Below are 26,718 nucleotides of genomic sequence, written 5' to 3' on the forward strand. Positions count from 1 at the left end.
ATGAATGTAAGCAGTCTGTGGATATAAAGAAAATCAACAACAATAATATTGAATTCCTATACTTCAGTGATTTCATAATCAACAGCCCTCATAATTTCAGTTGACCTTCACCCTACCCCATCCTCCTCCTTAAAATCATAATTGTGAAATTAGTCAGCTTCATATTGTAACAAACAAATAGGCAGATTATATAAACTGCAGTTTTTGGTCCTTAAATAATATGACCTCAGGCCATTAAACCCAGATGCATTCTGGTTGTATGTTTATTCTAGGAAGTGTCTCTAACTGTTGCTCTAAAGAACTTTATTAAGCCTTAAGACCCTTGCAAATGGTCTTGCATTTTCATATTAGAAGCTGCTACTTTGGAGAATACCCATGGAACTGAAGAGGAAAGAATTAGTACTTTGCAACAGTGTTTGTTTAAATTCCTGATGAATTATACAAAATCTGCATGTTTATCAGAAGGCTTGCCATTTTAGTAAGACAGAACGATGGGAACAAACACATTTAGTGAAGACTCCCACGGAATGCAATTAATCTTCACTATGTTTGTACCAGAAGAAGAAAAACACTGCATAGCCCTTTCACAAATCCAAAGGAAAGACAGTTCTATGAAACCAAGATATCTTTTCTTTATCAGATAACTTTATAACATTGTTTTTCAAGTCACTTCTATTTTACAACATGCCATACCATTACATGTTTAGACTAAAGGTCATTTAGGCTGAAGGTAACGCTGCCTCTGAAACTATAAATGGGGCTTTTAGCTGAGAGTTTAAGCCAAGCTGCATTTCTGCCTTAAGTAATATTGATATTAGCTCTACTCCTCTTAGACAAAAGTATTCCTTCATTTAAATTATGTACACAGCCCTGTGTAAATTTGAAAATGCAAGTGTTTCAGCCACCACTTGCTAGTAGCATTCAAACAGAGATTACTATATACATTTTACTAGAACTTAATGGGTGCATGTATTAATGTCAGAAGGTAAACTCCTCGCTCACAATATTTTTCTTAGAAAGAAAGAAGGAAAGAATAGAAAGCCCATCTCAGAACAAACCAGAATAATTAAAAACTGCCAACTGCAGTAGCAAAATGTATGGAGAGTGTCAGCTTGCAGAAAATTGGTCTAAAGTCTCCATTCTTATCCAGATTGCTTGTCTTACTAAAATTAACATGTCAGCAAATCCTAGGTTTTAATCCCACTCAAACACTAAAAAAGGAAATATATTTATTAGTCTTCAAGGTCCACGTTGAACCTAATGCCTCTAAATGTAGATATACTTAAAGATAAGGGATGAAACCTTACATAATTTTTTAAAAATTCTTTCTTTGATATAGTTCTCTTTGCTTGCTATCTCAATGTGTTGACCAGAAAAACTCTCTTTGCATGTTATCTATAATGCAAAATCACTGAAAGAAAGAGACAATTCTCATAAAGCAAATAACAGGAAAAGCAATTATGCCAATATGCCAGAGTTAAGATACATTTCTATCATTCTTTAGAATACAAGAATACTGATTCTGCAAATAGAATATTCCAAGTCTTTCTTACACACACACACACACACAAAGTTGTATCTGGAAAATAGATAAAATGGGCCATTTGCCACTGATTAATCTTATGCCTAAAATAAGGAAAAGAAGCCTCTAAGATATTGGATACATAGTAGTCAAAAATCTAAGTCACCTATCTCATAATGGCAATAACAATTGCACAATGCTCAACTACTACCTTTGAGCATGTTTCAAAAAGCGTAACAGCTAAAAGGAAATGAGTTTTCTCTTCATCAGCAATTTGATATAAGAGTTATTATTAAGTTTATGCAGAAAACTATATAAAAAGCACAGTGGAATGTGTCAATATAACTTAATAACCCCCAGTTTGCAAGCGTGTTTGTCAGTTTTCAATTTAGGTATTACTGTGTTGCTCTGTGGAAAGCCTGGAAAGCAGGGAATCAAATCTCATCAAAGAGAAAGCTCTTCAATGTGACACACTCAGAACGTTAGGTAATTTGCTAGGGTAAAAGGCTTCCACCCGGACTACCCACAATGGTTAGTGGAGGCAGGAATAATTTATGAAGCTGTATGAAAAACACACACTTTCATTTCTAGATTGGCTACCTCTGTCCCTAGTGATATCAGATATTGAATGTTGTCTAAGGTTGACTCCATGATTCCCCCCCCCAAACTGAATAAATACTCAGGAGAATCAAAGTGGCAAAATAGATCATCATTAAACTTTTCTCTTCCAGGCTTTGTATTAACGCATTTTCTAAGAACATGTTAACGAGTGACAGAATGCTTTTGCTTGCTCATGCTCTCTTTCTTTTGGTCCATAAAACATGACCCCTCTAAAACCCCTCAGGTCCTCCTATTTTTTTTTTTACAAAGTTTATTTTCATTTTTAAAAATACAATATTTTACATATATACACACAGGGTTATTGCAGCTAACGTATACAAATCTGTGCCTATACCACTAATACAGTCCATTTCATTCCCCTCTCTTTTCTTTCACCCAATTATACCATAAATTCCAACATTTGTCGAAATTAATTGGTTTAATTATTTATTCATTTGCATGTATTTATATGCCGCCCTTGGACTCAGGGCGGCGAACACAAGCAAAAACATACAATAAAAATCCGAATTAAAACCAGTTAAAATCAAATAATAATAAATAATAAAACCTAAGAATCTGAATCAGCCCATTTGTTGAAATAGCCAAGTCTTCAATAATCAAAATCAGCCCATTTGTTGAAATAGCCAAGTCTTCAATAATCAGAATCTTTTTGGTTCCTAAGTAATTTCGTTAACCGGTCTGCCTCTGCGCAGGTCCTCGTATTTAAAAGTTAAGGCATTTCTAAATCATGAGACCTTTGTAGCTTTTATAAACAGAAGTAAGTGATTTGCAATTATCTGTAAGTACTATCCATAGAGGACCAATATGATGTGGACTAGAGGACATAATTCAGGTCATATTAAAATGTTCTTTATGAATGCTGCATCCTGACAGCAAATGGGCTACTATGCCAAATTTCCACAAACTTGTGTGTGTGTATACTGGTGCAGACTGTAATAATCACAAGTATCCATTTATCCTAATCTTGCTTAGTGAAATTTAGGCTCCTGTGTATTCAGGAGATAGGGTCATCTACATTTTATACAAGATTTCTCTTGTTCCCTTTTGCACACTTTCATGAAAAACAAAGGAACAAAGCTCAGATATTTGTACAAAATCAAATCCACATTGCTGCAATAAATAATGAATGTCACAGTGGGGCTCATCAACTACAGCTGTAGTTCTGTTTGCCATTTCATTTTCTGTATTGATGTGGTATTGATGCTAATGTTATTTCCCGTTTGCAAATCATGCCTGTGCTGTTTTGGTAATCGGCAATTAGTAAAGTGTATCTCATGTTCTCTGACTGCAACACAAATCACGTCCCTTTAATCTCCAGAGTGTAGCGATGGAATTATTTCTACTTCTAATGCAAACTATTGTTCAGTTAGAGTAACCGAAGGAACAATTGGTGGCAGGTGAATCATTGATAAGTTCATTTGTAATGAATGCTACTCATCCAACTACATTTACTCTGAAGACAAACTACAGATGCAGTACAGAAATAGTCCCGATTATTAAATGGTAATGATATCTATTAGTACCAGCCTAAACATTATTGTCAGCAATTTAATATGATATACTATAATATAAAACATATCAAAGGCTCTAAACTATATATTTGACCAGTCAACCTTACTGTATTTCAAATTAAAATCTAGATGCAATACAACTTTTACTTTAAAATATATATTTGTAATTCTGCTTCTCCTATTGGGGATTCCAGACGTTATTAAAGGTAGATGAAAGTTGAGGAATGATGATTCTAAGAACTTTGACAATAAACTACAGCCTGCATTACAGCCCAGTTCCTTAAAAACCTAGCAGCATTTAACAGAACAACAGAATTTAAAGGGATCTTGGATATCTTCTAGTCCAAACTCCTGTTCAAGCAGGAAATCATTTCAGACAAATGGTTGTTCAGTCTCTTCTTAAAAACCTCCAGTATTGGAACAGTGAAACCTTCTGGAGGCAAGTCTTTACACTGATTAACTGTTCTAGCTGTCAGGAATTTAGTTCTAGGTTCCTTTTCTCCTTCATTAGGTTCTATCCATTGCTTCTTTTCCTGCCCCCTCTTCTTTATGGCAGCTCCTTAGATATTGAAACATTTCTATCACGTCACCCCTAGTCTTTCTTTTCATTAAACTCCTGCAACTGTTCTTCATATGAACCGTCCTTCATATTTCTGATTCATGACAGATTTTGTTGAATGTTTAATATATGTTAAATAGTTTGTTAGGTACAGAGGTGGGTTCCAGCAGGTTCTGACCAGTTCTGGAGAACCGGTAGCAGAAATTTTGAGTAGTTCGGAGAACTGGTAAATACCACTTCTGACTGGCTCTGCCCCCATCTATTCTCTGCCTCTCTAGTCCCAGCTGATTGGGAGAAATGGGGATTTTGCAGTAATCTTTCCCTGGAGTGAGGAGGGAATGGAGATTTTACAGTATCCTTCCCCTGCCATGCTGACCAAGCCATGCCCACCAAGCCACACCCACAGAACCGGTAGTAAAAAAATTTGAAACCCACCACTGGTTAGGTGGTATGTGTGAGAGAGAGAGAGGAGGTGGGGAGAGAGAGAAATTATTCCTGGCATAGATCCTCTGGCTAACTGAAATTATTGTCTTGCACTGCCCTAGCACTAAAGTGAATTACTCTCTGTTTGGTAATATACATAACTATTTGTAGCTATGGGGGAAGAGAGCAAGCTATCACAGGATTAGCAGGCACCAGGCTTTGTTTGGTATGCCTCAGAGGAACATAACTGGTTCCAGATTTGAAACAAGGCTAGGGTTATATTGTTTATAAAGTAAATAATCATATGTACCAATCCAGGCATTAAAGTCCCCAGCTAGGAACATGTTCAATGAATTTTCTTCAACAAATTCTGTAGATGTGCCTATTAATTAACAATTAAGGCATCTACAGGAAGTGACCATTCTTTCCTGGAACATTATTCTAAAAGTAGTGATAGATCTTTCTTGAATTATATTTCTAAGTATAACATTATTCTGTTACAGGAGACATAGTCCACTGGGGATGTAGAGCTTGACAATGCTACTGGGTTTAAGAAGGGGAGTCCAAATGGAAAATCATATATTTGTGTCTCAAATTGATTTAATCAGTGATGACTAAACTGACATCATCCAGCTTATTTGCTATGACTGTGCATTTCCACTTTAGATTTTACCATATTTGAATTACATTAATATTTATCTTTGTCCTCAGTCATTATAAAAATTAGTGAAGGAAAAATGGTACAAGTTTTTTGGAAATGCACATAACATTTTTACTGGATGTCGGTAACACTAGTGAATGGGAACATACGCTTAATAGCATGGAGAAACAGTGAAATTATAGCCATCTTATTCTGCTCTGAAACTGGAAAGCAGAAGCAAAGAAATTTGTCCCATCTTAAATTATTAGAACAGCAGAATAAATTAAATGACGTCTTTCACAAAGTCTTATGTGTACATTTAATAACCTATCACCAGAATCAAAACAAATGATATTTTTAGCAATAGATATTGTTGGACATTTGTTGTACACATTGAAATGAATAGGTTCTATTCCTTCATATCCATTGTTCAGCAATATTCCCTTCTCATTTGCAGTCAGCCTTGGTACCTAGTTCATTGTTTTGGGCAAAGTAATATCCCATATCAAATTTGTGGGCATGGGAAAGCTGTTAAATCCAAAGCTCTTCCAATCTAAAAATTCAAGCTTAGATACAAGCCACTGCAACTAGGAAAACAGCCTTTTAACACCTTTGGCTCTTACTTTGAGAAGCAATTAATCTATTTCCACATTCATTTTTTTTTTTTTTCATTGTACGGATGAGGCCTAGGTTCTTTGTTTTTGAGGATGAATTGAAGGTTTGGAAGAGTGAAATTAATAAAGTGTTGATATGCAAGAAGTGGTGTAAAATTATGTTATGTTTATGCAAACATAAAAGAATATCTGATGTGCAAGTCCCTTTACAATTAGAATAAAAATTGGTAGTGCCAATTATATTGCTGCAGTAGAATTCTTTTGTGCTTATCACACCTTAAACCTTATTTAGTTTCTCTACCTCAAAAGTTATCAACACAGAATTAGAAAAAAATATTTTCGACACCATTTTTAACATTTTTATTGATTGCTTGCATGCTGTAATAGGCTCTCTTGCTGTACTTTGTATTATTTTCGCATGTGAACATTTTTGCTTTAGTTATATTTTCTGAGAGGGTCTTCCTTAAAACAATAAGCACAAGCATTTGTCAAAGAAGTACACTCCATTAGTTATAAAACAAGTATGAATTTTTATTGTAGCTGCTTAAATGTCATGAACAAATCATAACAATAAACACTGTTATATTTAAATGTAGATACAGCAGATATGTATGTATACAGACACTTATAACATAAACATATAAGCAAATGGATTCTGCAGGTAAGAAAATTTATCTAGAAAAAAGTTCCTTTGAAACTTGTTTGGACCACAGCATACGGTTTTATGTGAAGCATTCATTGAACATATATTAATCAATGTAACTTGGAAAACAATCTTGCTAATAACCATGTCTGAAGAAAACTCCACTGGTCCTAATTTGCAAGAATGTGCTTTTATCATCAAAATTCATATGGATATATAATATAAAGGCTGATTTTTTTCAAAACAGATTGTCCTTGAATTATTGAGTCAGTTTCATGATTTTGTTTGCACAGTATGGGTTATTGAACTGTTTTGTTTTTTTTTTAAACAGCAATCTTTGACATGCTTATAGAGAACAGTTTCTTCCAAAAAAAATGGCAGGGGGTGGGATGAATACACATACATACACAGACTTCAGACTTGATTTCAGACTTGAAATCAAATGCAAAATTGATTTTAATGGAAGCATCTTGCAATCTTAATTATTTCGTTTCTGTTCTTTAGCTATGACTTTCCCTGTACCACGAAACAATGGACTACTAGCAATTATTTATTCTCAATTGCAACCATATGGCTTAAAAGCCTTATTCAGTTATTTTCAGTATATTTAACCTGGTAAAAGGATTCATATCCTTCAATATATAGTTCATACTTCCTGCTAAGCCAGGGAATTTTCTCACGGGTATCAGAGGCAACACAGAATAACTTCCTTTGTTTCTTCTACATCACTTTTAATTTTACAGACTCTCATCAGAACTGTAAACTAAATTATGCTTTGGGCATTACCTCGAGTAAATTTAGGATTACTTCTCACATGCGTTTGGCAAAGATATGTCAGAATAATTAGACTCATTTGTACCTGATTTCTTGTTGACAAGAAATTGTGATAATCACAATTGTGATCAAGTTGTACACCTTGCAGTCCATCCACATTCAAAATGGCTTCCCAACATCGGTTATTCTGCATTACTGTTTGTCTATAGAAAAGAGGAAAATAAAAATGAATAAAGAGCTATCTCTTCTTCTGAGAGAACAAGTGAAATTCTTGTCTGACACAATATGTTTTTAGATATGTTGCTAGTTACATAGAGTTTAGACAATAAAACTCTAATATATTTTCCAGCATAATTAACTATGATTTGAAATGTTTCACTGAATACTGAAATTCTGCTGTTATAGATGTATCTAAGAACTATGCTGAGATGAAAGAAAGGCACATAATTATTTTACATCTTGCATATTATAGCAGTTGAATATGCCAGTTCAATAGAGACAATCTGTTTTTCTCTTTAAGGTAAAAATAACCATATGTGAACGGGTGGAATAACTTCCTAGCAAGTGCAGAGAAAAGGCAGCTGAAATCAAAACAAATATCCATTTTCTGTCAACTCATATTCAGCATGGTGTGTTTTGGTTTGGTTTTGTTTTGGTTTTTTTGCTTTGGTCTCACATGAATGTTTGGCAATCTCTTACTCTTTAGGTCTATTCCAGCACATTGAGGCATTTGCAACTCACAATAGCCTGCCAATTTTTTTTAATGATTTATATGTTTTCATATAGACTGATCATAGATCTGGAGAAAAGATATGCAAGGGCACCAACTCAGCATTTATAGGAGATTGTTGTAATTTAACTCCTCAGTTAATTGAAAATGGTCTTTGCTATAATTTTTGAGGATATATTGAAGGAGATGAATATGATATCCATTCCTACTAAACACTGTTCTATATAATGATTGTTGCATGAATCATTTTCTTTTTAGTCTCTGAGAAACCTAGGTGATTTTATTTTTCCTGCTGCTAATATGAGTTATTATGACTTAACTATTAGATCTGTCAGCAAACAGCAGCTGCAGCTTTGTAGCTTTTCTCACTAGGGAATGTAGGGGTGAGAAAATATGTTAGTCAAAGATTACCAGGAAGGGGGCGGGGAGTCTCTTCCTACAAGTAGAAAGCAGCTAGCATTGATCACATCATTCCCTCAGGGAAGTGTCCAGGAAGTGCAGAATTGGAAGACTATAGACCAGCTGTTTTGGAAACACACATTTTGTCTCCTCCTCCCAATTTTCTTTGTCTCACACATACAGACACACCCAGCTTAGAATCACTTTCCATGTTACCTTTTTTCTATATGAAAAGCACTTTCTCAGTGGCAATCAAAATATTGCTTGTCTACGTAGATGGTCTCATGACTCCATTTTCATGCCACACAATGCATGATTGTGAATTCATTGTACAGGATTAACTATATGTGAATGTATGAGGATCTGTATGCAGAAATAAAAACTGTTAATGTCACATCAAATTGTGATAAGCTTTAACAATTAAAAGTTACAGACAAATATTAATACCAAATCCTAGCTTTTTATGTTTTTCACTCTGTCTCAATTTTCAGGCAATCCTGTGGTCCTAGAAATACATTGCCAAATCATACTTCCCAGACTGGAAATGGGAGGATGCCCAAAATTCAATCACTTAATAGCTTGTACTTGATAAAATATTAGAAAGCTTGTAAAAAATTATCCTTTCAAACTGTCCATTCATATTTGTGCCCAGAAAATGTCAACAGATAATCTATTTGAATTGTCTCAAGGACAGGATTTTTCTTGGCCCTAGGGGTAAATAGGTTTATAGATGCAGAAGCTTATGTGTGCAAAGTTGAATTGTAGCAATTCACACATGCTTTTCAAACACTTCATAACTAAATGGTAATGGTATTTCATATACTGTTAAGAATGAAATGCCATTAAAATTTGGTTCTCCTTTGAAAGAAATTTTCCGAGCACATTGTCTTTTACTGAACAGGTTGAAAATTACTTTTGCCTAGTTTTAATATAGGAACTGATTATCAACAGATTATTGCCGATATTAATAGTATATTACAACTACTCTGAACAATTTCATGTCACTTTCACATGAATATTTGGTGCAAGTTCAGATGTAGGCCCTGATCTCACAATGTCTGTAGCATTTAAAATCTGAACAGATTTATTTCTGGCTCAGCAGTGGTAAAAAAAACTAGTATTTTCTTTTGCTGTATTCTGAAATATAGAGTATTATAAGCAGTATGGTTCCCCATTGGAATTCTTGCCTTATTGTTGCTTCTGGCTTCAAAATTCAAGGCAACTATTATTCTTCTTCACCACCCCCAATAGAGCTTCCACTTATAATATAACTCTGATAAATGGGAATTGCTTGCAAAACCGAAATCACAGCCTGGAACTTTGCAATTGGCTAGTCTCCTGCTGAACAGGGCTGTGCAAAGCTTCAAAAGGGCACTTCACTTTGACTAAGGATTGATCAAAGTGTTTCTTGAAATCACCCAGATGAAAAGTCCCCAAGCTTATAAGCAGTGGAGCTCCATAATAATGGCTTTTGTTCATTCAGAAAAGCCACTTTCCTTGACTTTGCAACTAGTTAAAGCAGATCAACCGTGTTTGTTTTCTCTGAAATGTTGAGATGGAGTGAATAATATATGGAGCAAAAAACACCTGGTCAAAGAATAACATGTCCATTTCCCACACCCATATATCAAACAGAAAGGGAAAACACAACTCTTATCAATTTCACCCTTACAGGTAGGTCCCACTTACCAATCACTCATTAAGTGACTATTCAAAGTTTCCACAATGCTGAATGAGAGGTACATATGACCGGTTCTCAAAGTTCCAGCCACCTCAGTGCCCCTACAATCAATGCCTTGTCGGATCATCTGATTCTTCAATAATATATGTATTTTCATTGATAAGCTAACAGATCAGGAACAAATTGCTTTTTCAATGAGATCACTGCAGGAGAAGTATCTGGAAAGATTTGGAGAAGATTTGGAGTAGAAATTAGAGTAGAAATCCCATGTGCTTCTCTTAAAATCATGTCCTCAACTGCATTTCTGGCAAGTTTTATGATGAATAGAATTTAGTTCTTGGCATACTTGTTCTAGAACATCATATTTAGCCTTTATCAAGTGGAAATCAAAAGCAGAGGTTATTGAAATTCTCCAAGTAATTGTCCAAAATGTCAGGAAGAGTTTCCTATTTCAAAGTATTTTGAAATATTTACAAGGCAGATTTATTTATTTGATTTTTATCTTGCCATTATTACTTTATAAGAACCCAAGGCAATGAACATACCTAATACTTCCTCCTTTTCCTAATCTTTTCTTCTCAACAACAACCTTGTGAGGTGGTTTGGGCTGAAATATTGCCTTATAATTTAAACTTTATTTCAAGTTAAGTAATTCAGAGCTTTATTATGTCGATGTCTGTCATTTACATGTGTTTGTAAATGCAGAGTCAGCTGCCTCAAATTTTGGTTTAGGCCAGTGTGGGATTCAGCCAGTTTGCACCACTTCGGGAGAACCGGTTGTTAACTTTCTGAGCAGTTTGGCAAACTGGTTGCTGGAAGAAATAATTAGGGTAGAGAACCAGTTGTTAAATTACTTGAATCCCACCACTGGTGTATGCGAATATGCAACTTTTGTTTTTAGGTTATCCAGCTCTTGAATAAATCTTGGTAAATTGTTCCTGCATGTTTTTCATTTCATCACATTATGATTTCATGTTGCTGACCAAAATAATTCCATTCTAAAACCATCTTTGTAAATAGTTGCCATCTTTCCCCAAACAGACCCAATCTCTGCATATTTTGTCATGGTTCAATTCTCCCTCCTCCTTCCTAGTGTCCTAGTCTTGCAAGTACAAGGTCCACTTTTTTTCAGATCAACCAAGTGTTGATCCATTGATTGCAACAGAAATTGACCATCCAGCTTGTTCACCAAGCCTGATATCATGGGCTAAGAGAGTAACATAGACAGTTTTAATGCCTATAGCAGGACTAGAATTTACAGGCTCCTGGTTTCCAGTGTGATGACTTAATTAACCACAATATCAAATTGACTCTCATAGTTTGATTCCATTTCACAACATAATTTGCCACGATCACATTTCATAAAATTTCACATGGATTGCAACTGCATTGCTATGCATTGCTAAGCAAGAGAACAAACCATTTCTTGAAGTAGTTCCAAACTCAGTCTGTATCATATTAGGAGTCAGTTCAAACTTTTCCAGCTGATTATTGAGAATCTCAGCTGCAGAAGCAGCTTAATCTTGATATTTTTACCATATGGACAAATGCTTCTTTGAAGGAACAATTGGGAACATCTTCATTTACTGAAGAGGATGAGTTTTTTTTTAATTTACTGTTTTCAAGGCAAAATTAAATCTCAATTTTTTTCTCTTAAAAAATAATGCTCAAAGTAATGACTTTAAAAGAAAGTAATGATATAACTCATTCGTTACTGTCAGATTCAATAAAATAATTCAAGAACAGAAGAGAAAGAACAGATAGGTCATTTAATCCTCCATGCTATTGAAAATATTTAAACTAAAATATTAAAAGAAAAAAAGAAAACAATCTACTATTATTTCTATGTCACATTAAATGGGAACAGACATAAAGATAAGCACATGATAGTTAGTACGTTAGGTATTAATGTTATAATCACAGCAGAATTTGATAGAAACCATCAAAATAATAATTAAGAACAATTCCTAATTAAGGAAGTGTGTCCTTTGTGATCAACCACACAGAATCTGATTTTGTAAAACCTGGAAACAAACCTGAATTGTGAGCATTGTAGAATGGTACTTGTAGAATTATAGTCCATAAACAGTTCCCAAATTATGTTAGTGTCAGATCTAATTACAATTAGACAACAAATCTGTCAACTGTCCCATTGGCATATGCAGCAAAAGAAATTCCTGGGATATTATTTTACCAAGAATATAATTTACCTGATAGATCCATAGAGGCACAGAAGTAGCGAAGCTAGCTCTGAGATTTTCACTTGAAAAATGGCATGGTTAATTTTCTCTTTCTCTCCCCCCCCCAATTTCTGCCACCCTTTGTCCATTGTCTACCAATCCAACACATTCTTTTTATTTTGGGAAAACAGTCTGCCTCTTTGGAAGGTTCCCATCACACGGCCTTGAAGTATCCGGGTCTTCCCAGGCTGTAAACGGCTCACATAAATTCCTCACCTCCATCCCAGGTCCCAATACATTCCAAGCATTCTCCTCCTTCCTCCCTTCATTCCTGTTGTCAAGTTGCAAGTAGAGGTGCATTATAAGTCAGCCTTGACAAAATCATATTAGTTCCCCACAGTCAAGGGTTTCCTAATTTTAAATTTGAATGTAAATTATAGTTGGTTCAACAATGAAGGCTTGTTTTTGTCAAGAACATTGTCTCAAACATCAGACCAATCTACACTGCACTTATTCTTACTTGTCTATGTTATCATTAGAGAATAAGTAGGATTAAAGGACATCTCATTTTGTCTTTATTGTTTCTTGTTGACAGAAATTTGGGATGTTATTTCTAGTTTTGTATCATGCATTACATGTAAAAACTTCAATCATAAGGGTAGCAATTTAGACATACACAAACACACACACACACACATGTGAAAAACTAGTTACACAAAAGTTCCAGAATTGAGCATGAACAATTAGCACATTTTTTCCCAAATGAATAGCTCATTCTATCCAGTTTCATGGACTTATCAGTTTCAAAGCACCTGATTAATACAATTATGTCTCAAAGTATTTTGATGGTTCTTTATATGGATATTTGGCAGACTGATGGTGCTAATCAAATCTTCCATCAAGAACTGTCAACTGTGATAGAGCTAAAGTTCTGGTTGGCTGGATAATCCTGTCAACTTGAAATTGGGAGAAGGAGAAATGTATGTTGAATGTCTGCCAAAAGTTAACACCAGAGAAAAACTGCAGTTAAATGTTGTGTTCCAGGGCCCAATTGCTTGTGATTGGAGGTCTCAATGTTTATCTCAAACATAGAAATTACTTATACCAGGACACCCGTCTCCTAATTATTTCATCTCCCTCTCTTTCTCTCTCTCCAAAGAGCTCTCCCCCCCCAAAAAAAGAAGCATTATTATTTCATTTTAGCTGAAAAGATAACTTCATTTGGGTCCAATGAAATCATCACGATGAAGTCATCAGTTTGGCATTTTAAATTTTTATTAAACTTTTTATTGCATCTTGATTGCATCTTCTAGCTGTAGAATGATCTCTAACAGATGTCTTCAATATAGTGGCTTAGAGAGACAGAACTTTTTAAATGCAGCAACATTTCTATGTAGCCACAGAAGCTTCTCCTTCAGTATTGGCAATCCCACTAAGTGTTCATTAAATTTAATGGATGCTTTAGAGTGAATGAGTACTTTTAGGGTCAGGATCATTGCCTTCTCCATGTAAAGAACTTAATTTGAGGTAAAATTATTAATTACTTGTCTTCTTGTCTTCATATCTTCTTACACTGTGAACTTACATATTTACTGTAACAATCAAGTCCTACATGCCAATCTTAGTGCACTAAATCACAAAGAGAAATTTCTCCTTGACGGTAATATAATGCATGTATATGTAGATAGTCCTTGTCTTACAACCACAATTGGGGACATAATTTTTGTTGCTAAGCAAGGCAGTTGTTAAGTGAGTTGCAGCCAATTTTACCTTTTTTGCTATGGTTGAATCAATGATTGATTCAATTAATTAAGGGAATCCAATCATGCAAACATTAAATGAATACACCTTCCCCATTGACTTTGCTTTGAAACAGGTTTCAAAAACCTAAAGTTCAGATTATATTTTGTTTTGTTTTCGCAATGAAAGTGGTGGTCATTATCTCCCTTCTGGTTTTCAATGATTTGTTCCAAGACAAATTGGTTATTTCTTTATGACATTGTAATCAAATCTGTGGGTTTACTCCTTCTTTGGGGAGGAAGGGGGGGAGCTGATAGAGTTTTATCACACAATATGAAAATTGTATTTCTTTATTCTCATACATCAGTGAAAACCTTAAAAAATGTTGGCAACATTTGTTACAATGCCACCTCAGATGAGATTTATTATTCAGTCTCTGTATCAAATAAATTGGGTTTGTGTTATGACATAGCTATAGAAAATATAAAACTGTAAATAATCTGTAAACTCTTTGCATCACTCCTTGAAAACAATTCAGGCTATCTGGTTGACTACTGATTATGTTCATTTTGGTTACTGCAACAATGTCTGAACAGAACAAAACTCTCTACAACTGGGAGGTATCTAGCTACCCAGAACGGCTGTATCAGTGAGATGGGTGGCATGGAACTTTAATAAAATTCCAGGTATTACAAGAAATGTGCAAGACACATTTCTTGTAATACAAAATGTGTTTTAGCATGTAATTTTCAATGGTATTTATATTTATATGCTGCTACATTTTCATTTATGTGCAATAATATGCCCATTTTCATTTATATGCAATAAAATGCATGACCATAGAGACCATACACTAAATAATAATAAATAAATGTACATTTTGTTGTTAGAAAAATTCAGAAATAGTTATACTTTTTAAAGTCCCCCATACAAGCAGAACTAAATCAATTTCACTTGATGTCATGTTGTAGCTTCCTATTTCTCACAAAAACACAAGTTTGGCGGAGAACAGATACACCCTTCTCTGCTGAATAATCAAATTTTTTTGTAGACAGAAATGTTAGGCAGAGGATTGGGTGAGAAGTGGAGTTGCTATGAGATATGTGCATTTTCAGCTCTATAGACTGTCCTATTCCATGGACCTTCTATTTTGTTTCAATCTTGGTGGTCATTTGTTTACTAGACAGATAGAGATGCCCTCAAGTTGAACTTGATTCCTGATAATCCTCCAGTTTTCTTGGCAACAATATGGAAGTGGTTTTTCACTGTTTTCTTATTCTTCTTTTCTCACATTAAAGTGCTAAACAGCCAAATCCTGCTTAGTTTCTGAGATCAGACAAGATGTGCCAGCTGCTAACACCTCTTGAGGTTCATTCACAAAATATCACAAGTATTCTGATAGATAAGTGTCATGTCTCAAATGTAGAAACGTATCAAAATCTTTTGATATGGTTCTTTCTGTATAACTCTGTAATCAACTGTGTTTATATGGTCAAATTAGTTGCCACATTGTGTTTTGTCTATAATTTGCTTCATTAACAGCCCTATCACAGATTTTTCATCCTTATACAGGTTTTAAAATGTTATTTTAGGCTATTTTATTCCACAGCTATGCTACTCTGAGAAGAATTATATGGATGTCTGTATTTTGATTTTTTTATATAGTTTTTTAAAATAACTGTTGGAATAATTTTCAGCAGGATCCAAAGAGCAGAACTTGATTTTTCATATGAACATAATTTATTTGGAAGCCCTTCAAGAACTGCCATTTCTGCAGGCATTGGTGTAGACTGAGATAAATCCAGAAAATGAGAAAATGAAAAGAGGATCTAGGGAAGAGTGTTTGCTTTTCGGCAGTTTTTGTTGCATTTTTCTGTTTTTAATTTTGTAAGACATCCAGAATTGTAGCACATAAAATGGGCAGACCAGTAAGTCTTATAAATAAACAAATTGGTACAGTACCATTTTAGCGATTCATGCAACATTTGCTCAAAAATATGTATCAACTGTTCATAATTTTATACTTTAAGAAAAGCACCACGAAGAACAGCTGAAATAAAAAGTGTTAATAAACATAAAATCAATTTATTATATGAATTTGTTAAATAATGAATAAATAAGAGAGATTAATCTGTATTTCTTTACAATGAAAATTTACTGTCAGTCTGGACTTTTATATATTTTATATATATATAGGAAAGTGAAATTTATGGGTGTACAAATGAAAACACGCAGTGATATAGAGCAGAAATTTCTGGAGTTTTCCAGACCTGTGCTGCATTTACTATTTTTCCTTAGCTTCTATATGCATACCAAGACATGTGTATCTGTTTATTAGATTCTTTTTAATTCACTGTTGCCATATGTTGGCTAAAACAATAAACTGGCAGGGAAAAAGAGTCTTGGATCTGTTCTGTTTCTATTCTAAAGGCAAAAATTTATCAACAATTAACAGAAGAAATCCATAAACCATGCGTATTAATCGCACATACTATTGCATTAATACATATCAATTGACTAGCTCAATCAAATCTTCATCAGAGAGGAATTCATTAGGACACCAGACTTGTTTAATGAATTTTACAGGCATGGCAGTTTGAGGGTTCTATAATTGCTACTTTCATTCTAAGAAGCAGACTCTTTCATTTTTCCCATTTGTCTGTTCCAGCCACATTTGAAAATGATTAGTAGTGGTCATGATGTCAAGATAATGCATCATTTGGAAATAGGTTGGGGCTATTTAAAAACTGTTCATTCAAGGGTTTGGAGAGATCTTTATTTGGAGGCGTAAAACCAATTGCGGGTAGTGATACCAAAAGTGATAAAAATGAAATAACAGCAGTGCAGCATCTATTGTGATACCACATCACTACTGCAGCATGCAACATTTCATCACTGAGACTACCTTTCACTGGCCTGCCTTAAATAGTACTTGGAAAGAACACAGAGTTTTAAATATTTACTTTGACAAAAAGTAAGCATTAAAATGCACATTGAAATCCTATTTGGACAAGATCTGCTTGAATTATTAGTTTAATATAGAAATAGAATTAGCATATGGATAAAAACAGATGCAAAAGTGAACTGAACTGAAAATCGATTCACTCCTTGTAAAATCCGCCTAGTTTTCTTCTTCTTCTGTTGGAGAGAGTTGCCTCCATTTGTTTTCAGAGTCCTACTAAATTCATGCTTTCCATTGGGGCAGCATTATAGCTCATGATTGCATTTCAAGTTATTTATAACTATAGCCTAGGGAGCATCTGAGAACCACTATTACATTCTCTCAGGTATTTGTTCCTAATAGGTTTGATATTTAAGAGGAGGCTGTTTTGCACTTTTCTGTCTCTTTGTGTCTATGTATGTGTCTTGGGAATAATTCCCAGGGAAGATAAGTAAAACATTGCAATCCTGCTAAGCTTAGGTTTTACCAATGAAAAGATAGCTTTATACAATAACAGTACTTTATCAAACAACATGTATTTAATTTTTAAACAGAGATTTACAAAATGCCCTGTTGGCACATCTAACCTATCTTTTAATTGCCAGCAGGCCATAAAAGAAATTGCTGTGAAACTACAGCGAAAGAGAAAACTAACATTGGGAGGCTTTCCCTAGGAAGGTTAAAAGCAGATTTTCCTGATGTATTATTTAATGCTGTTATATAGTGCATTAAGCAGCATTGTAGTACTGAAGGAAAAGCTGTTAAAATGCCAACACGCCTACATTTTCTTCTCTCTTCTTTCAGATAGAATTCAGTTTTACTTTAAATGTTTGCTTAAGTCAATACCAGAAGAATAAATGAATTAATAGTTCCCATCCTAGCCAATTTAGAGCAGCAAATTAAGTTATAACCCTGGATATGGTCAAGTGAAAGAGAAGAATAGATTTAACTTTGTGAAGTCTTTATTTAATCTGCAGGCTCTAGAGAGCTGAAGTCAGCAGGCTAGGATGATATAAAAGGATGGAGAAATAGTGCCTTTGCCACAGCTGACAGCATGACAGTGATGGAAAGAAAGGCCAGGTTCTTTCAGAAAAATACCTATTCCCATGATTTATTTTTAAACCTTTCCTCTGTTTTCAAGTTTCTGGTGTAAGTGCTAATGTTTATGCAATCAAAATATAAACTGTCATAAAAGATGGCTATAGCTAGCACAGATCTGTGAGGTAGGGAGGACTGCTGAAATGGTCCAGGGAGAATTTGGTGGTCTCTAGATGCTGTCTGTTGTAGATAACAATAGAAATGGGAGTGACAACTAAAAGATTTCATGACTTGCTGACTCAGAAATTAAACATTATAATGTTTATTATAATGAGAAATGATATACAAATACTTTGGATAATAACAAAGCTGTTTATATTATTCACACAATAATATTTTAGAATGTTAAAAAATCTATTAAAATAGGGCTATCAGGCCTGGACTGCCAAAATCCACAATAGATGACAGGAAAAAAAATAATAAATCAGAAAAATCTTGAGTTTTGTAGCCCTATATTACACAGCAACCTGCCAGCTATGTCCCCAAGGAATCAGGAAGGTTGGTACAATTGGAAAATTTAATTTCACATGACCTGGGCCCATTTAAGTAATTTATGATAATTACTTAATTACATCATAATTACATCTTTTTTTAGTATTATTTGCACCCATACATATTTATTCCCTCTATTTTTTCCTTTTGAATAAAGTCCATTATCAGGGCAAGGAATTATGCCTGGAACTTCATTATAGTTTTAAAAAAAAACAAAACAGGGATGATACAATCTGGTTCTCTTACATAGTTATTATGTATACAACCCAGAAGCCAATTGTCTTACCAAATAAAGTAAATAAAATAAATGAAAAAGCTCAGAGAAACTCTGAATATTGCCCAGTCGATTGTCCATTGCCAGTATCAGAGTGCAAGTGATTTTGCCCAAAATGGCATAAACCTGTAGTTTTTTCCCTCAATCCTCTTCCTATAAACTACTGTAATTAACTGTGGTCTTGAAACTAAGTGGTTGAGTGTTTATGCAATTATCGATCTCTGGTTCTCAGCTTATTTCTTACAAAATCCTCCCCCACCCCCGAAGTACTGAATTATTCCTCTCTTGCTTCCAGTTTATTTCCTTTCCTTCATCTCTATTTCTTTCCTTTAAGCTGATTTACACTATTTCTGAATTGTACACCATGTCTAAATGCAGTGAGGGTTGTGTTTTTTCTTTTTTTTTTTCTTTCTTTCCTTCCTTCCTTCCTTCCTCATTCAGCAGCAATCTCCATCTGTTCAAAACTGTTCTCCTTTTTGTGTGATATAGTCTCTCTCTTCACTCATATAATTTCCTTTTGTCCTATCTCCCCTTCACAGCATCCAAAATACTGACAAGTGCTAAAACTCCATTGAACAGCTGGTTCAAAAGTTTTGGTTTGCAAGGAAAATGCAAATGGAATGATCAAAGGAGAAGGATATGTGTATTTCCTTGAAGCATCCCTAAGAGCATTATGTATCCAGATGGTCTTTCAAATGAAACTAATATTTAACTTTCTGAATGTCTAGAATGTACTCTACCTCAAAACTTCCCCATTTCCCCTGAAATAGGAAGAGGTGACAGAACAATGGTACACAAAGAGCAAGAGTGCATTCTTATACTGGAAAGAAATGGTGGGAAACACTGAATTCCCTCTGTCTTTGCATGCAATATTCTCTCTCCCTCTTTCTGAGCTAGACATGCAAATTATTTCTCTTTGCTTTTTTCTCTGTTTGCTTTCCAGACCATGATTCACCTTAACTGAATTCAATGGGTCACCTCCTCATGGGGGAAAGTTCTAGTTTTTTTTGTCTGCTTTCAGCCTTATACCCATACCCATCCTTCTCCCCAAGCAAGACAATGTCTCATAGGGGGAAACCTTTAGTTCTTGCTTCCATCCTGCAATTAACTGTTTAGCATTTTAACATTTTAAACTTTCCTGACTTACTCAATTTTACTGCAATCAGGAGTTGCAGTGGTAGCAGTAATTCACACACTAGTAATCTCAACAGTGGAATTTAGTGATGTGGTCCAGATCATCTCACTTTGAGTTTCGCTAATGAGAAAATGCTGGACTGGGAAATTGCACAATCTAGCAGGAGTTTATATTCATATAATTCTATTGGCTTCTTTCATATCAAGCAATCAGATTCACAATGTTTGTCATGACATAGAAAGCCAGCCATAGTTTAAGATATGAATACTTGTTGGAATACTTTCTCCCTTATGTATCTGCTAGAGGGCTCAGATCTGCTGCTAGTCTATTATTATGGTGCCACACAGTTACACAAATTAGCTTATGCAACTAACTCAGAGAGGATAGGTTAAATATTAACATAAACATAAAATCTATTTGTTCAATGAGACCTCTGTTTTAATTCTACTGATGTTTTCTATATTTCTGCTACCTTATATTTTTGTTGTTGTTTTAGGAATTCAGCATCTCTCAAGGCAAAAGAACAGAATCTGGTTCCCATCCCATTCCTGCCTTCTTTATCATCCAATCATCTCCAAAACTGCCATTTTCATTTATTTTCATGCCCTTGCCCTATTTTGATATTCTGAGCAATATGACTTGCTTTCTACTGTCCAGTTTGTCTTCTGCTCACCTCTTTTCCATCGGTCAAACTTTTTTATACTCTTCTCTTTTTTCCTTTACTTTTTCTTCTGTTCTTAGATTCCTTCTTTTATTGTCTCTTCCCATTTTGCTTTTTGTGTTCACTCCTTTTAAGTCCTCTTTCTAATTCAATGAATGAACATTGAATTAATATATTTTTATGATTTCTGAATGTTTCCCGCACTGAGGAGCTTTCACTCTAAGACTATCGTGGGACAAAGGGCTTCCAACCTCTGGCAATTTCTCATGATACATAGAAACCTTATTTAATAACATATCAAGCAATAGTTAGTGATGTGAAGACTTGTCTCAGGCAAAGGGATGAATGGCTTGCTAAAGTCATATTTCCAAAGTGGCTTTGATTGAAAAGAGATTGGCAAGCTTTGATAGAAAATATGTTTACTTTAATTTAGCTTACATAAAATTAATTTTCATATTATTATTTATCATCTTAATGTTAAATAATCAGCTAAAGAGCTATTTGTTATTAAATGCAACACTGAAAGAATAACAATATTAACAATAACGTATGGTCTATGGTGATGACATGATGTCACAAAAATAGTTGGGAACACCCAATTTGATGATTTAGGGAGTTTAAAAGACCAATAAGGAACAATAAGGGTAACAATAAGGAAAAAAATGGAGGATTTTTAAAAAATAGATAACATTTATTTGATTTTATTCTTTTGAGTAAAAATGCCCTGCAATCAGTTGCATTGGAGTTCAGTGAAATCAAACCCCATTATTACTGAAATGTTACAAATCATTATTACAAATATGTTACAAACTCAAATGCCAACGTGACTGTTCCATTAATTTTAGCTAATTATATTATTAGGCCAATGATTAAACTATTGATATGTATTCTTCAAAAACTAATCTATCAGACATAAAATATAGGGTGGATTCTATTTTATTTTTTCTGATTCACAGGACAGATAGTGTGGGTTTTTTTCTACAATTTATGTACAGATTTCACACTCCAATTTCTTTCATAACAGAAAGACGTTATCAAATTTACTATTAAATTACTAACAATCTTAGACTTGAGCCTACTTATAAATTGAATTAAATTATTGAGAGTACCTAAACAGCAGATTATACTGCAGGTCTTATTTTCAGAAGTGAAACTATTGGAATCATAAAAATCATCATTTTTTTTAATTGACATGGTTTGCCAAATACGTAACATTTGCTTTCTTTGTGTTTCTTTTCAGATGTTTTTAATGTGAAATCAGGAGACAGAAACGAAACCATACTAATAATGGAAAAGACGGACACCACATCCACAACCACAATAAAAACATTTTCCATTTATAAAGGGGACAGAAATCTGGGTACTCAAGCATCAATGTCTTGGTTCTTTATAATTACCAGCCTTGCAGTTTGGTGGCATTTTGTGTCATAGCTGTATTATACTGCAGTAACTATGCAATTTCTGTGCACCATCATATATACCTTCAGCCTTATCCAAGTGAAAGCAACTTAAATTGGTTTCTAAATTCTATGCTCTAATATTATGTGGTATGTTAGTTTAAGTGCTAAGTATTAGTCTGGGACTGGCTACCAGCAAGCATCAATTTGTACACATTGTCTCCACTGTCTGGAGGTTTTTGGGGTTGGTTTGTTTCTTTGTTTTGGTAACATCTCAACTACTCAAAATGGAGAAAGGATGAAGACAGAAGATTTAAGTAGGTTAAGTTATTGTGATAGGTACAGTTAAGAATGTCATAAAGTTATACATTAATATGTTGGCATTTTTTCTCTTTTATTTGTCAGATATTGGACTGTTGTCTTCTTTAAATAATTGGATTTCATTTACATGCCAATAATTTATATCTATAGGGATCTATGAATATTATAAAAAAATTGTAGTTCGATCAAATTCTGGTCAAGGCATCATAGCATGCTTGAATTTCTTTATTTCTTTTCATTAGATTGTAGAAAGTGTACGGTGTCTTTAATGTATTATTGTACAGTAGTTCTTTTAACAATCAGCAATAAATAGAACTATTTCCCAATTTATTTTAAAACACTACAGAATAGTTTCCCTGCTCATGTATTTCTTTATTATATACCTACAATTTTGTCATGTTGCAAATACCTGGTGAATTAAAAAGAGAGGAGACTCTTACATGGCCATTGCAAAAATGGTTATTGATATATTGTATAGCTAGAATGAGGAACCAATACCTGTGCTATAATCTTCTCTATTGTAATATTAGTCAGCATGGTTAGCAATAAAAGATGCTGAGAACCACTGTTAAGAAACATCTCTATGGCTACATATTCTTCATCTGATCTATATTGTATTTTTTTTAAAAGTTCTGATGCAGGTGTCTCACCAGGTACATCTGGATGGGCAATGCAGCTGTCATAACTTGATGCAATTATTTGACTTCCTTCCTCAGTCAATAATGAAGTTCAGTGACATAATACGTCACCAAAATTTGGTGGAACCATTTGACTGTCCTTTGGAATATTCAGGATAAACTCATCCTTTGAAAAATTATCTACTTTAATTATCATTAAAGTTAAGATTAAAAATAGATTTCTTTCTATCTCAACTGCATTTTATAACTGCCCATTGCCTTACCATCCAAGTGCAATATATCCTCAACTTGAAAAGGATTGCTCAACTCCATGTTAGGGCATATGAAGTAAATAGAACAGCTTTCTGCAAGACATCAGTTCAGATCTCTGGAAATAAGTACTTGTACATTCCCTGCCATTGGTTGCTTGGACGAGAAAGAAAAGATGGGCAGAAAGAGAAAAGAATGTGAGAAATGGGGGGGGGAGTGGGAGAGAGAGAAAAAAATAGATATGCCATAAAAGGGAATCCTTACTTGTTTGAGGGTTCTGACTCCACCCATGACTTCTTTTAGCTCCACCCAGTCAATTACTCTTTGACATGTTATAAGACAAACGAAAGAAAAGAATGGAATTAATCCATTCCTTAATACCGCTCACAAATAAATGATTGGGCTTATTAGGATTTATATGCCAGCAAACTCACTGTTTTATGGATGTTTGCAGAATCCCCCCTTTTATACATTTTTATGTATACTATATGGAATGCGATCCAAAAGATGAATATACACTTTCTTTGCTGCTACTACTACAATAATTTTTATCAAACTATCAGGAAAAATTTACCTCTTTTATCCTAAAAAATAATTTTTAAAAATCTGAAGTGCAGCTTCTGTTTATGATGATACGCTATGAGATAAAAATATGAAAGAAATGTCAATCTATAAGGATACCGTCTGTTATTTAATATTTACTCTCTAATACTTATTTTGAAGAGTATTTTCCATGTTTTTTGTAAATGGCCTTTTTCCACTTTCAAGAAAATTAATGTGTTTCTTAGTATGGTAAGAAATTACAATCCTATTATTAATTAGATGGAGGAAGGCTAATTTGTGTATTTTTACCTCAATCCTTAAAATACCATTGAAAATCTACATACTACAACTTTCAGCAGAATTAACCATTACAAAGAATTCCCATTTATATTTACTGAAAATACCAATAACTCATATCACTAGAAAGCTGTTTCCATGGTAAAAATAATTTCTGTGTACAGTTTTAAATGATAAAATGTAAAATATTTGTTATTGATTTACATGTATGATATGCATGTGTACAAAAATTACTGCAACCATTTGATTTGCATAAAATGTATACTCAGTCTAGTATAACAATCCTATGTACTATCTGATACGTTTAGGACAAAAACATAAAGTACAACAGGTTGGGAAACCCTTGTTGCTGTTGGAGTTCTGACGTGCACATCCTTTTTTGTATAATGTTTTCTTTTATTTGCTTTTAAGAGTTTCCTTATATTCCTTACATAGCAAGATAGAGCACTGCTTTTAATGACTGATGGGCTATTTTCAGATGACTTTGCTCTCTTAGTTTAAAATTAAGTTACAATCCAGCTAAATCAAACACTTTGTCCCACTGAATATAACAAAACATTTCATAATATAAAATTTGTTCCATTCAAAAGAAATTTAAGAATGCTCATCTGCTGATGAAATAGTACGGTAAAGATTTAATTCTCATAGAGATGAATGACAGATATGAGACAACACATGCCAGAATCTTAAAAGTCAGAAGCTTTTTTTAAAAAAAAAAAAAATTCCATAGTCATAAAGCCATTCTGTCTGAAAAAAGTAATTTTATCTTAGTGCATCAAGTAATAATATCTTGAAGAGAGAAAATGAATGGAAACTGATGAGAGCAAAATGCTCTCGTATAATTAAGCTCTACAGCCTTACAATACCCAAGAAAATCAATCTCACTCAAGAAATGCCAACAATCCTTCTATTAGGTATATATCAGATTCTAGACAAAATTTCTTTTGTAGTATTAAACAAATGCTTAGAATATTAAATTCTCTTTTTGAAGGTAGTCAAAATATTTCAAACCCTTATTGAAAAAATCACTTATAATCATTTGAGAATATTTAAGCTTTAGGCTTAATTTAGTGAGTGTGTTAAAAAAAACCCACTAAAATTCATATGTTGGAGGATTGCATCAACTGTTATGCTGTACTCCTCTGACAGGACATAAGTAGGTACTTCCTGCTTTCTTCTAAATAGCAAATTCACAGGAGCTAATTGAAAAGTACATGTCACAATATCTGATCAACAATAATTGGCAATTTCATGAAGTATACCAAAATACCATTGAAAAGCAACTATATTGTTTTACACAGGCAATGCATTAAATTTATATGACAATGTTAATGTAGTTTGCATTTTATCATTACCTTTCACCTTTCTCGCTCTTCCAATTAAATCAGTAAGATACTATTTGTACTTTATATAACACTGCCACGATAAAAAAAATATTTTGTTATATAGTATAAGCAATTAACATTTGCTCACTTTATCTATTACAAGGGGCTATATAATTTGTCCACTGTGCCCTTTCTGTGCACCTAATTAGAATCAGTGTGAAACTCCATTCAGGTGATAAATATTTAATTGGAGGATCCAGGAAGCAAACAAGGAACATGCTCTGTATATTATACAATTTTTGCAGTCATACACAATGTAATATGCTTTTCACCTAAAAATCAAACATTTTCTATAGGCCTCAGTGCTTTAAAATTCTTTTAAGTGAGATATGGCCTTAGCAGTGCTGCCTCAGATATTGTACCAAAAGTTGGAATAAATAAACTATAAACAAGTCAACAAAACTGTAACAATATCAGTGAATGGTGGAACTGGAGAAAGATCTAGAGCCAAGATACCTAGCTATGCTATGATCCCAGTGGATGAACATAACTGCTCCTTCCAACATTTAATCTTAAATTCTTACCAGGAGTGCCAAACATTTACTATCAATTATTGTATGTAATATGCATTTATATGAATATGCAATTAGCATATAGAATTACTATATGCATAAATTATGTTTCTGCTTGTTCCTGATTTTTTATATATAAAAATGTTTTATAGCTAAAAATAAGGTTACAAACTGTACATCTAGCTACTTTATCAGGAAAATAGAAAAATGTCTGTCTTCTGCTGCATCTAAACCTAGTCCCATATTTCTATTAAAAGTTTCTAAACATTTCCAATACAGGCCAGGAAACATCCATGCTTCCTTAAGTTTATCAGGCTTTCTTGGGTTTTATTAGCTGTTTTCTAATATATGCTATTATATTTAAGCGGGCCATACCACACAATACATTCTTGCATCATGGTAGCCTGGGCAAGGTGATAGCAATCTCTTAGAGTTGAACATGTAGACTCAGAAGCAGTGTGCTAGCATGATAGAGCAGGTGGTAATGCTTGAGGAGAAGATATGTAGCAAGGTTTGTTCTTTGAAATTCAGAAATCCGAATCCAAAATCTAAAATTAATTCAAAACAAGAGTCTTTAAGACATAGCGATTTCTGTGTTCGTAGCCTCAGCTGCTAGAAAATTCATGACCTCTAACTATTGCAACAGTATAAATAGGGGAAGAAAAATTGTGTCAGTGATTCTGTTGATTGAAAAGAGTTTGTGCTAATGTATACATCACTTTGAGTACTGCTTACAAG

The 26,718-nt window shown here is 33.9% G+C and overlaps 1 protein-coding gene across 2 annotated transcripts in view; it reads left to right on the plus strand.

Annotated features, from left to right (window-relative positions):
- The window catches only part of LOC117678425 (glypican-5-like), a 311,301-nt gene extending 286,878 nt beyond the window's left edge, over positions 1-24,423 (plus strand). For both annotated transcript variants that reach the window (XM_034439494.3, XM_034439495.3), the window contains one exon: positions 21,879-24,423. In XM_034439494.3, the coding sequence (XP_034295385.2) occupies positions 21,879-22,069 (191 nt within the window). In that variant the 3' untranslated portion in view covers positions 22,070-24,423. The remainder of the gene's footprint in view (positions 1-21,878) is intronic.
- The last annotated feature ends 2,295 nt before the right edge of the window (positions 24,424-26,718 follow it).

Source organism: Pantherophis guttatus, chromosome 6 (assembly GCF_059756535.1).
Source record: "Pantherophis guttatus breed Tessera chromosome 6, ASM5975653v1, whole genome shotgun sequence".
NCBI classification, from domain to species: domain Eukaryota; kingdom Metazoa; phylum Chordata; class Lepidosauria; order Squamata; family Colubridae; genus Pantherophis; species Pantherophis guttatus.